We start from the raw sequence: 12988 nt of genomic DNA, 5'->3' as shown, positions 1-12988 counted from the left end.
GTGAGGACCGTTATGCAGTCAGTCAACGCACCACATTAGCAGACCAAGGGGGAAACGCACGGCCTCTTCCCAAGACGTGCAAAGAGGATCTGACACAATGCCACCTCCATTTCTGATGAACACTCACAGACCGGAAGTGAGAAGAACTTCTATGATCTCATGAAGTGAAGCTAAAGACAGTCAGTAAGTCTGCCCCCCTGAGATGCAGGATGAGGGTGCTGAGCTCGCTGTGGGGGAGGGGTGGAAGTGCTGTGCAGGCTCGGTGGTCCTCACCCATGAGGCCCAGACTCCCCGGGGGCACCCCAGAAGGGCAGAGAGGCTGCTAAGGGCAGCAAGAAGACCGGAACAGACGCCGACCACACCAAATGCTGGGGGGCAGTGGGCCCCGGAACCCCAGCAGCGCCCACCCAGCTCCTGCCCCCAAGCAGCACGTGCGGGGCTCACTCACCGGGGTCCAGGCTGTACTGCTCCAGCAGCCGCAGCACATGCCGGCCCAGGGCTCTGGGGCTCAGCCTCTCCAGCCGCAGGGTCGCCTGCGGGTACTGCCTGTGGGAGACACACAGCTCTGGTGGGCACTGCTTTCTCTCAGCTGATGCATTTCAAGGTCTTAATTTTCATCAGCATCATACATGTGCACAGTTCAGAAGCCAAGTTTTCCTACAAGGCTCAGAGGAAGGCAGCCCATCACAGCCCCCTGCTCAATAATTCTGAGATGACTCAGATCTGCCCTGTGTTTCCAAGAACCACCTTGCACTGTGGCCTCTGGAGGATTCGGCTCTAGGCATTCTGCACGGAGGCCTCACCGTGGAAGGCTCCCCTCCCCAGACAACGGCATCCTTGGTCCAGTTTGTTGGGCACCAGCTGCTTTCACAGAATTATAGCCATGCAAGTATGACTGGCGGTGGGTAATGCTTGCGGGTCTGAGTGCTGCCTTGGCCACCTGTCCTGAGGAGTCACTCCCCTCCCCACGGCAAAGCGGATGGCCCCTCCCTGTCCAGGTCGCACTGCACCTCTCCTGCCTCCAGGCTGCGGCAAAGTGACTCTGTGCGCAGCTCCCAGGGGCCAGGAATGGACCTGGGGATGGTGCCCTTCAACTCACACTGGACTGGAGGGCTGGTAGTTTGAAGCAACTCTCCCTTTGCACTGGGAATCCGCTGCTCCAGGAAGCCAGGGCCCGACTCCTGCTCTTTCTGAGGGTTCAAGGTCCTGGTCCTTGGTGTGGGTCTCTCTCCATCCTCTCAGGACTGTGTCTGGAGTGAATTCCTCCACATTTCCCTGTTTCTTTCTGGAATCCCCATTATTTGGATGCTGGGTGTTCTTGACAGAATCTGTTGGCTTTTTTTCTTTTAAACCCCTTTCCTCTCTGATTTTCCTTCTTTGCAAAGGCTAGGAAGAATCTTCAGGTTTATCTTCCAAACATTTTACTGAGAGTTCCAGCCCCATCCTGCCATCACGTTCTTATGGACAAGTCTGTTCTGAGTCCCGAAGGCACTCTTTGCACAGTTGTGGGGTTTATTCTGGACACGGAATCGCTCTGAAGTTCTCAATTACAGCTTTCATACTCATCAAGTGCTCTTCTACTTCCTCTGGGCTCCAGGCAGGCTGGCCAGAGATCCCCGAGCCCTGACTGGGTCCCTCTGCACAGGCAGGTTTTTGGGGTAGAAACTGACAAACTGATTCTGAAATCCATATACACATGCAGAGGGTCCAGAATAATACAAGAACAACTTTGACAGAAAAGAAAAGCATGGGAGGCTCACCTGTCTGACTCAGGGCTGCTACAAGGCCACGGCGGTCAAACAGGTGACACAGACAGAGCAGTGGAACACGCCAGAGACCCAGTGCTCATGCACACCTGACGGGCCCACGCACACGGACACACCTGACAGGCACACGCACGTGCACACCCGATGGAGGCACACGTATGTACACACCTGACGGACCCACGCGCGCGTGCACACCTGACGGGCCCATGCACACGTGCACACCTGACAGAGGCACACACACATGCACACCTGACGGAGGCACACGTATGTACACACCTGACAGACCACGCCGCGTGCACACCTGACGGAGGCACACACGCATTTGCACACCTGACGGAACCACACGCACGTGCACATGACAGGCCCATGCATGCGTGCACACCTGACAGACCCACAGCACGTGCACACCTGACACAGGCACATGCATGTGCACACCTGACGGACCCACACGCACGTGCACACATGACGGGCCTGTGCACGCGTGCACACCTGACAGAGGCACACACACACGCACACCTGACGGAGGCACACATATGTACACACCTGATGGACCCACGCGGCGCACACCTGACGGGCCCATGCACACGTGCACACCTGACAGAGGCACACACACATGCACACCTGATGGAGGCACACGTATGTACACACCTGACGGACCCACATGCGCGGCCACACCTGACGGACCCACGCGCGCGTGCACACCTGACGGAGGCACACGTATGTACACACCTGACAGACCACGCACGCGCACACCTGACAGAAGCACACACGCATTTGCACACCTGATGGAACCACACGCGTGCACATGACAGGCCCATGCATGCGTGCACACCTGACAGACCCACAGCACGTGCACACCTGACACAGGCACATGCATGTGCACACCTGACGGACCCACACGCACGTGCACACATGACGGGCCCATGCACGCGTGCACACCTGACAGAGGCACACGCATGTACGCACCTGACAGACCCACGTGTATGTGCAAACCTGAGACCCCAGCCCCAGCCACAAGCCATAATCCCTAATCCTCTAATTGTCTCCGCAGTGTGCCCCTTTTCCAGATTGTCATGCAGCAGGTATCTCCTCTCACTTTGTAATCTTCATCTGTTTCCCCTGTATCCTTTCATGACTTAATGGCACATGTCCTTCTAGCTCTGAACAGTATTCAGCTGTCTTGATGGACCACAGTTTACCTATCCCTCCAGTTACTGGGGGTTTCTTAGGTGGTGCTAGTGGTAAAGAACCGCCTACCAATGCAGGAGATGTAAGAGATGCAGGTTTGATCCCTGGGTTGGATAGATCCCCTGGAGGAGGGCTGGATAGATCCCCTGGAGGAGGGCATGGCAACGCACTCCAGTATTCTTGCCTGGAGAATCCCATGGACAGAGGAGTCTGGTGGGCTACACCTTATGCACACCTGATGGGCATAAGGTTGCAAAGAGTCGGACACGACTGAAGTGACTTAGCACACCCACATGTCAGCTACTGGAGGACATCTTGGTTCCCTCTAGGCTTTGACAACTATGAACAGTGTTGCTATGAGCACTCAAGTGCAGTTTTTGTGTGGACAGGGGTTTTCAGTGCGTTTGGGTAAATACCAAGGAACACGATGGCTTGTCCTAACAGAGAATGTGCTTACTTTTGTAAGAAACCACCACATTGTCCTGCAAAGTGGCCGCACTGTCCTGCATCCCCACCTGCGGTGATGACAGTTTCTGTTGCTCCACATCCTCACCAACCCTCGGTGACGTCAGCTTCTATCCATGCAGGCAGGGCTGCGTGGTGTCAGCTTCTGTCCATTCTAACATGGGTGCGTGGTGTCAGCTTCTGTCCATGCAGGCAGGGCTGCGTGGTGTCAGCTTCTGTCCATGCAGGCAGGGCTGCGTGGTGTCAGCTTCTGTCCATGCAGGCAGGGCTGCGTGGTGTCAGCTTCTGTCCATTCTAACAGGGGTGCATGGTGTCAGCTTCTGTCCATGCTAGCAGGGGTGCGTGCTCATAATTCAATTTGCATTGCCCTGATGACATACGATCTACGGCATCTCCTCACGGGCTTATGCATCATCTCTGTATCTTCTCTGGTGAGGCGTCTATTTGGGATTTGGTTCATCTTTTAAATCAGGTTGTTTGTTTTCTTACTGCTAAGTTTTAAGAGAACTTTCTGTATTTTTGGATAACAGTCCTTTATCAGATATGAGTTTGCTAATATTATCTCACACTCTGAGCTTGTATAATCATTTTTCTTGATTAACACTTTAACATGTCAACTGATTTGATTGATAATTTTTTTTTAGTATTTTTGCATCTGTGCTCATGAGACGCACTGGACTGTAACTTTCCTTTCTCCTAATGTCCTTTTCAAGTTTTAGTACCAAGGCTTAAACTAGCTGATAAAACATGCTGGGATGTGCTCTTTCTTTTTATAGTCTCTGAAAAAAATTTTTGTAAGATTGATATGCTCTCTTCCTTAAATGTTTGGAGGAATTCACTAGTGAAGCCATCTTAGCCTAAAGTTTTTTTGTGGTGAAGTTTTAAACCACCAATTCAATTTATTTAATTGGATGGTGAAGGACATGGAAGCCTGGCGCACTGCAGTCCATGGTGCTACAAAGAGCTGGACACGACTGAGTGACTGAACAGCTACACAGGACTCCTCAAATTTTCTGTTTTTTGGTTTTGTCAACTATGCTTTGCAAGAATTTGGTCTATTACATCTAAGCTGTTAAATATACTTGCATTGTTGTAAACATTTATTATCATTTACTGTCTGTAGAGTCTGTAGTGATGTTATCCTTTTCATTTCCAATACGGGCGATCTGTATTTGTATCTTCCTTTCTTAGCATCTGGGATGGGCTTCCCTGGTGGCTCAGATGGTAAAGCATCTGCCTGCAATTCGGGAGACCAGGGTTCAATTCCTGGGTCAGGAGGATCCCCTGGAGAAGGAAATGGCAATCCACTCCAGCACTCTTGCCTGGAAAATCCCATAGACGGAGGAGCCTGATAGGCTACAGTCCATGGGGTTGCAAAGAGTCAGACACGACTGAGCGACTTCACTTTCACTTCTGAGCATCTCTTTATGATCTGTGCCTAAATCAGTTATCTTATTGGGAGTTACAAGATGGCTATTCCGAACTTGATCATTCCTTTCCATGTATTAGCTGGCACAACAGCGTAAAGGAGAGCTTTTCCTCCCCATTTTTCTGCATAAAACACGGTGGGATGTGCTCTTTCTTTTTATAGTCTCTGAAAGAATTTTTGTAAGACTGGTACGGTCTCTTCCTTAAATGTCTGAAGGAATTCACTAGTGAAGCCATCTGAGCCTAAAGACTCACGCATGTTACAAATCTAGGGTATTGTGCTCTGTTACCATCTTTTATACTCTATTCCTGTTTTCATTCTTAGTCTATTCCCCACAGAGCCCTTGTTTCTTTCAGTGGAGAATGGTCTCTAGGAGCCAAGATTTCGTTGCTGGATGTGATCATTCCTACAGGGTGTCACTGCTCCTGAACCCTTTCAGGGCACAGAATGAGAACATCTTTTAAAAAATCATTAAGTTCAGCTGATCAGATCAGATCAGTCGCTCAGTCGTGTCCGACTCTTTGCGACCGCATGAATCGCAGCACGCCAGGCCTCCCTGGCCATCACCAACTCCAGGAGTTCACTAAGACTCATGTCCATCGAGTCAGTGATGCCATCCAGCCATCTCATCCTCTGTCATCCCCTTCTCCTCCTGCCCCCAATCCCTCCCAGCATCAGAGTCTTTTCCAATGAGTCAACTCTTCGCGTGAGGTGGCCAAAGTACTGGAGTTTCAGCTTTAGCATCATTCCTTCCAAAGAAATCCCAGGGCTGATCTCCTTCACAATGGACTGGTTGGAGATCCTTGCAGTCCAAGGAACTCTCAAGAGTCTTCTCCAACACCACAGTTCAAAAGCATCAATTCTTCGGCACTCAGCCTTCTTCACAGTCCAACTCACATCCATACGTGACCACAGGAAAAACCATAGCCTTGACTAGATGAACCTTTGTTGGCAAAGTAACATCTCTGCTTTTGAATATGCTATTTAGGTTGGTCATAACTTTCCTTCCAAGGAGTAAGCATCTTTTAATTTCATGGCTGCAGTCACCATATCTCCAGTTAAATCTAACCCTGAGGATCCTCCCACTTTCTGCCTTGTCTCCCTCCCTCCCCATCTGCATACACTTATTGCTCCACCTGTTTCTCTCTCTTTTCTGACACATAATGAGAGCAATGGCAGCCACGTGCCGTGTGTCTGGCCTGCTGCTTCGTCCGTCCCATAGGAGCTGAAGTCATAGCAGCACCTAGAGACAGAATCAGCCCCATTTTATGGATGAGAAAACAAACCCACAAATGGGAGTGCTTGCCCATGGCTCCAGGAGAGGGAGGGCCCGGGGAGACCTGCCACCAGAGTCCAAGGCCTGACTCTCAGGTGAGATGGTCAGGGCTGTGTGGTGCCAGGACAGGGCACCCAGACGTGGGGCCAATGCTGCCGCCTGCTGACGGACAGATGCCCAGGGAGCCTGGGCAGCCTCAGCACCGCTTCCCCTCACCCACTCCCAGGGAGGTGGAAGGAAGCCCTCTTTCAGATGCCCACGCATAGGTGACACCCTGTGTCTCTGATACACACATGCACACACACAGAGACACATGCACACGCAGGCACATGCACACGCACACACACACATGCACACACATACACACACACATGTGGGCTCCCTGTTGGCATGCAGCCTTTTCTCTGTAACTGCCGGCACTCCAGACAGATTAATTAGATGAAGGAAGGAATGAAGGAGCCAGCACCTGGATAAGAGGTGCGACCTCAGGACTGTGTAAGCAAAGGGCCCCTGGGGAGAATAATTTCTGTTTGATTCAGAGCAGTTAAGTCTCTCTGCCCATGCTGCCAGAGTCAGGCCCTTGGCTCCAGAAGCAGGCCCCTTGCTGACTGGCTGGGACGCAGGTGGGTGAGGGCGGGCTGAGTGTGTGGTGGTTCCCCCATGGGCCTGCTGCCCGACGAGCCCCACCCCCACCCTGGGCCCCATGGAGCTCACCTGGCAACGACCCTGATGTCAAAGCCAGGCTGACACCAGGAGTCCATGAGGGCAAGCAGCCTCTGCTGGAGGTGGGGCAGGCTGTCCACGTAGCGCTCTGCGAGGCCCACCTTGTCCTGCAGGAGCAGGGGCACACACATCTGCGGGGAGACACCCCTCAGGCCGCGGCTCTGCAGCCAGGACCCGGACTCACTTCCAGCGCAGCACAGGGAGTGGCCAGGGCGTCAGGGCCAAAGGGCCCAGAGGCCAGTCTGTGCAACTCGCCTCCCTGGGAGAGCTCAGGGGCCCAGCCGCGTGTTTCAAGGCCTCGTGAAGGCCCACCCCCTGCTCCTAGCTGTGCCCCATGCCCGGGCCCCTGCACACACACACACACACATCCATGTGTGTACACACACATCCCAGTGCACGCACACACATACACATACATCCATGTGTGTACACACCCTCCCCAGTACGCATGCACACACCCCCATCCATGTGCGCACACAGACATCCATGTGCATAGATACCCATGCACAGACATCCATGCTCACATGCACACCCATGTGCGCACACACACACCCATGTACATACACAGATTCATGTGTGTACACACACACCCATGCTCACACACATATGCACACACAGGCCCTGCTGCTCCTTAGGCCATCCCTGGGGGGCTCTGTGGTCACCCTCATCTCTACCATGAAGGATTAGAGGCTCAAACAGGCCTGGGGGCTCCTGGGGGGGCCCTGCTGTCCCCAAGCCGGTGGGTGGGCTGTAGGCTGGGGAGGAGGAGCAGGGTGGACATCAACCACCAACCGCGGCCCTGGTGGCCCAGAAATGCCTGTCGTGCTGAGATGGCACCGGCACATGGCCTGGTGCATGCTTGCAAGACCCCCTAAGCTGCCCAAGCCCCTGGGAGGCCCCAAGGGAGCACCTGGCCATGGTATTGGACCTTGGGAGATACTGGCCACTCCCGTTGAAAGAACCAGATCTCAAAAGGTCCCCTCCCAGTGGACCCACAGAAGTCTCCTCACCTGCCCTCCCCTCCCCCACGTGGTCACATAGGCCAAGCTGTCTGGAGACCAGACGGGACGTGGACCCATCTGCCAGGCCAGGGCTCCAGGTGCACGGTCCTCATGGGAGCTCCCACTCCTGAGAACCCTTCAGGCCACCCCAGAGCAGAAGACGGTGTGGTATGCCGCCAGTGACTGGCCACTTTGTGAGCATGCTATACCAGCGCCCGCTGACAGCTCACAGGCACTCATGGGCCCCTCCCTGCCTTCCTCACATAATCAGGTGGTCACATGTGACTCCTGCCCTCCAGCACCTGAGCTCCACCTGTGTGAACAAAGCCCACAGCTCAGTGGTGGGGACCCTCCCTAAACCATGCTTCTGGGGGCCTGGACACGATCTGATCTACGTGAGAAAGACTCTCACCTTCTCAGCGTCGAGATCTGCCTGCAGCTGCAGCTTCGTGCCTAGCACGATGGCCTGGGAAACACAGAGGGCCTGGGTTGTGCGGGGCCCAGGGGACAAGCAGTGCTTCTGCGCAGAGTGTGCACAGGAGGCTCCCGCCCTCCCCGCAGCCCCCAGTCGCCTCCGGTCACTGGAGGGACAGCCACCGGGCCTGTGCAGTTCCAGCCACGTGGCCTCAGGTGGAGGGGCCTGGAACCAGGAAGCGTCCCAGTCCACAAGCCCCTGTGCCAAGCCAGGCTCCATGTGTGCTGTGGGGTGGCTGGAACAACCCCTGTGTCCCCCCTCACCCAGCTAGGGTTTAACATAGACGGGGCCTCGAGGTGCTTGCTGGGCAGGGGGCCTGGGTCAGGGGTTGCTGATGAGAGGGTGGAGGATGGAGGGAGGAGCAGGGCCCCCATCACCCACCCATGGAGCCTGATGGGGTGTGGACTGCTCTCCCCACTGCTCCTGGGAGCTCTCCCAACTCCCTAGGCCCAGGAGCGTGCTGGGCACCCCCGGGGAGGGCCGGTGGGGCTCTGTGTGCTCTGGACGCCTGAGGGATGGCAGCCCTGACCTGCGGGGCTCCTCCGGACCCAGTCTGAGCGCTTTCCACAAGCCACAGCGTGCGCCCCAAAGCGACTCAGAGTCTGTTGGATGGAGTGCGCTGACCCCAGGTCCAGGGCGGCAGGCAGGGCGGTCGGTGCCTCGGGGGCATGCAGAGAGCTGCCCTGGGATCCATAGAACAAGAGGCACTGAAGCCACGGACTCACAGGCAGCCCCTCGGTTGGGGCAGGGTGCGCGCTGCACGGTCTGCCCTGTCCTGGGCGCGCGACCCTCCCCGGACTCGGCAAACACTGGGCAGCCCTGAGCGCCCGCACGTAGCGCAGGCCGCGCTGCTATTAATAATTTCCATACATCGCGCTCCCATTATGAGCAAAAATAACTGGCCAGGCGGCCCGGCCCCGCCCCCCGCAACTCACAGAAAGGCCCAAAATAGCGGCCTGGGAAAGGCAGCTCCGGCGGAGGCAGGGATCACGGGGCGGGGGCGCGGGGCTGGGGGGCCTCTCCCTGCGCGGCGCTGACCCAGCGCCCCGCGGCCTGGCCGGAGTCCAGGAACTCAGTCTGGGCCAGGCCCCGGGGGGCCCAGGGCCAGGGGAGAGGGGTGCAGGGCTTGGGGGAGGGGAAAGGCGAAATGGGGGAGGTGGGAGGCCAGGGAAGGGGACGCAGGCCTGGGGGCGGGGCTGGGGCGGGCCCAGGTGGGGGAGCGGGGGCGGGGCTGGGGGCGGGGCCAGGTGCCTGCGGGTGGGCTCCTTCCTCAGGTGTCCCTGCAGCCTCACCGGATGCTCTGACCTCTTTTGGGGAGGAGACCCTCAGGAAGTTGAAGGGGCTCTGCAACCCGCCCAGGAAGGCCGGAGTGCACACGCTGGGCACCCCACGTTCAGACCCCAGGCCGTTAGAGCCCGGCCACCAGCGTCCCGGCTTCCAGGCTCCCGCAGGGCCAGCATCTGAACCGGGGCTCAGTCAGGCCAGGCGGCGGTTGAAGAAGGGCCGTGGGTGGGAGGACTGGGGCCTGGGAGCCTCCCGCGCTCCAGGCCAGGCCCCAGGCAGTGGCCCGGTAGAGGACAGCAGAGGCAGCAAAGGGAGCCCCTGACTCCTCACCACTCTCCCGGGCGGCTGGCCTCCATCACCCGAGGGTCCGGCTCCTCAGCAGGCTACCCCCCATCCAAGAACTCCTCTGAGCCCCAGAGCCAGCCTCAGACTGGAGGGGCAGCCTGGGGTGGTGGCCGGGGTCTTGGTCCGGTGGGGGCAAGGGCAGGCCAGGCACTGCCCCTCAGAGCAGCGGGAGGGCAACCTGCAGAGCCCGCCCACCCCAGGCCCTTCTCTGTCCGCCGCACCCCCTTTCCCTCCCTCTTTTCTCTCCTGCCACCCTTCTCCCCTCCCTCCCCCTCCCAGGAGACAGGAAGGCCCAGGGGCCCACTGGGCCGACCTGGCCTGGGTGGCTCACACACTGGCCTGCAGTCAGGGCCCTGGTACAAGGTGCCCACCGGCAGGGCAGAGTGTGGGGGCCATGGAGCGGGGCAGGCAGTGCTCAGAGTCTGGTGGCACCCACCCAGGTGTGTGGTCAAGCCCGCCTGTGAGGGGTGCACACCCCTGGGCACAGGATGATGCCCCCAGAGGGTCTGGGTGCCCTTCTCTTCTGCCTGCTTCCTCCACAGCAGCCAGCCCCTGACCAGGCCCGCCAGAGCTCTCTGTGCACCCAGGCTGCCCTCTTTCGGCCAGGCGGCCTGCGTGGACATGAGGGTGTGGCTGGAGCACAGGGGCTGGAAGGCCATGGACTCCCCCAGGGACTGGCTGAGAAGGGTCCTCTCTGCCCCCCCCTGGGGGGTCTGTGGCCTGGAGGCTGTGGGGGGCACAGGACGAAGAGGGGGCCGTGTGGCCTTATACAGACACGGGAGAGTGCCCTGATGGCACTGCCCAGCCACCATGGTCACTGGGGGGAGGGCTGGCAGCAGAACCATCTCCTCCAGGAAGCCCCACCTCGGTTCTGTTGGGCCAGGCTGCTCATGGCTCACCTGTCACACAGGCCCTGAGGGTGGGGGGATCGCCTGCTGACCCAGGGGCCTGGGACTTGCCCCAGATCAGGCTGGGCAGCCACAGTGGGAGGAGGGTAGGGGACGAGACCAGGGCTGGGCCACCCGGCACCTTGCTGGCATCGCTGACCTCTGCCCAGGAAGCCAAGAGCTGGCTGCTGAGAAGAGGGCTGCCCTGGGCGGGGTCAGGGTGGGGCAGTGGGAACCAGCTCAGGCCCCAGAGCTGCAGCTTTGCTGAAAAGTAACTAAGACCAGAGGGGCTGGGGCAGTGACAGTGGGAAGGGCAGGCATGCCAGACCCTGATGGGCCAGCAGGGGCCGGGGGAGGTGCCCAGACCCGGGTCCCAGACCCCAGGACCGACCTGCCTCCCACCTGCACTGCTTGCCATGGGCTTTCCGCCAAGGGACCTTTTCTTTTTTCTTTCTTTTCTTTTTTTTTAAAGCAAAGCTATCTTTTTACCTTGATAAGCTGTTTAAAAAACGTAAATAAAATAACTCAGCAGACAAAAGCGGGCATTCACGCGGCCAGAGCCCGCCGCCGCCCTCGACATGAAATATCGCAGCACATGAAGCCGTGAGTCCCCACTAATCCGAGCGGACAGGCCTGAAGGCGGCCCCTCGGCGGCGCGGCGCGGGCACTGGAGCGTGCACCGCCTGCCGGGCCGGCCCGCTCGGGACAATGGCCTTTCTCCGCACGAGGGGCCTGCGCCGGACAAGAGCGCTCTTTGTGTGCCAGCCCTGCCTCGGAGCGCGAGGGAGGCGCATTCAGCCGCCCAGACGCTCTTTGAAAGGCCGGAGTGTAACAGGAGACGCGACACACCAGCCTGCCTCTTCCCCCGCGGCCCGGCCGCCAGGCCGGCCCCGCACCGCCGCGTTGTGCCCGCGCGTCCTCCGCCCGCCGCGCGCCTCCATTCCAAGGAGCCTCCCCGTCGGGGATGGGGGCGCGGGGTGGGCCTGGGACCGCCTGGGCGCCGGCAGCACCGTCCCCCGGTGTGTGGGGTCGTCTCTGGGCCCCACGAGGCAGCGGCGGAGGCGAGCCCTGGGCGGGCTCTGGACTCCTGGACGCTGGACTCATCTCCCGAGGAGACGGCCCCTCTGAGCCGGCGCCCGCACCTCAGGTGCAGCAGCCGCTTGGATCTCAGCCAGGCGCCCGGCCCCCCGCCCCGCGCCGCTCATCCCGCCGCCGCCCCGCCCACCAACCCCGCGGAGAGTCACCGCCAGAGCACCCGCGGGGCCCCGGGACACCGAGAGCACACCTCAGGGCTCCCTCTTCATCTCGGAACCTTCTGGGTTAAGTGAGAACCAGCTCTGCTCACAGAGGAATCAGCAAAAGCACCGAGCTTCCAAAAGCCGCCCCCTAGTCCTCCCAGAGGCCTCTGCTACTAAGCCCCCAACCCCCCACCCCCGCCCACAGCCAGCCCTACCTCCTACAGCGGAGCAAAACGCCCGCCCTCAGTCCCCCGGCCGCGCGCGTCACACACACTGGGAGCCCTGACCCGATGGACACGGCTGAGAGTCTGGGCCCACACCGGCGTGACACCCCACACCCGATCCTCTGAAAAGGACACGTGTTGTGCCAGGGCTGGTCGCCGGCGGGGTTGGGGGGTTGGGGCTGGCAGGATGGTAACAGCGGGGATCTGGCAGGGCCCGAGGGAGTCTGTCCCTCACAGGGTCCCCACCACTCCCCCGACCCAGTCCAGAGTGGCCCAGCAAACAGGCACGGGTGGACCCCACCCAGAGTGCAGGCCCCCAGCTCCAAGGCAGACACCCTACAGACACCTGCACACCGAGGCCCAGAAGCAAAGTGGCCAGTCCTCCAGCCCATCGTCGCCGCGGCCGTGGCTGTAGGGAGGGCCTGTCCTCAAGCAGAGAGGCCTCAGCTCCTGCCCGCGGGCTCCCTGCCTCCAGGCTGTGCCAACAGGGGCCGGGTGAGCAGGAGTAAGTCTGGGCAGGGGCAGGAGGAGAGAGCAGGCCCAGGGTCTGGCCTGGGCCCCGGGGTGGCCTGGGTGGGCAGAGGCTGTGGTGAGCTTCTCCCATCCCCGCCCCCTGCCCCTGCTCATACCTGGGAAGGAAGGACCCTGGCAGGTACTGTAGACCAGGCAGGATGTGGGGGGCTGTGC

General features: G+C 59.0%; 1 protein-coding gene across 4 annotated transcripts in view; it reads right to left on the bottom strand.

Moving 5' to 3' along the window:
* The window catches only part of EXD3 (exonuclease 3'-5' domain containing 3), a 79615-nt gene that overhangs the window by 38002 nt on the left and 28625 nt on the right, over positions 1–12988 (bottom strand). For 3 of the 4 annotated variants that reach the window (XM_070378595.1, XM_070378594.1, XM_070378596.1), the window contains exons 7-9: positions 8261–8314; positions 6839–6978; positions 449–546 (exon numbers count right to left, since the gene is read on the bottom strand). In XM_070378595.1, coding sequence (XP_070234696.1) covers positions 449–546; positions 6839–6978; positions 8261–8314 — 292 coding nt within the window. The remainder of the gene's footprint in view (positions 1–448; positions 547–6838; positions 6979–8260; positions 8315–12988) is intronic. The other variant, XM_070378597.1, reaches the window with a different exon arrangement.

This window comes from Bos mutus, chromosome 11, assembly GCF_027580195.1.
Source record: "Bos mutus isolate GX-2022 chromosome 11, NWIPB_WYAK_1.1, whole genome shotgun sequence".
Lineage (NCBI taxonomy): Eukaryota > Metazoa > Chordata > Mammalia > Artiodactyla > Bovidae > Bos > Bos mutus.
This window is presented reverse-complemented; position numbering and strand designations above follow the sequence as displayed.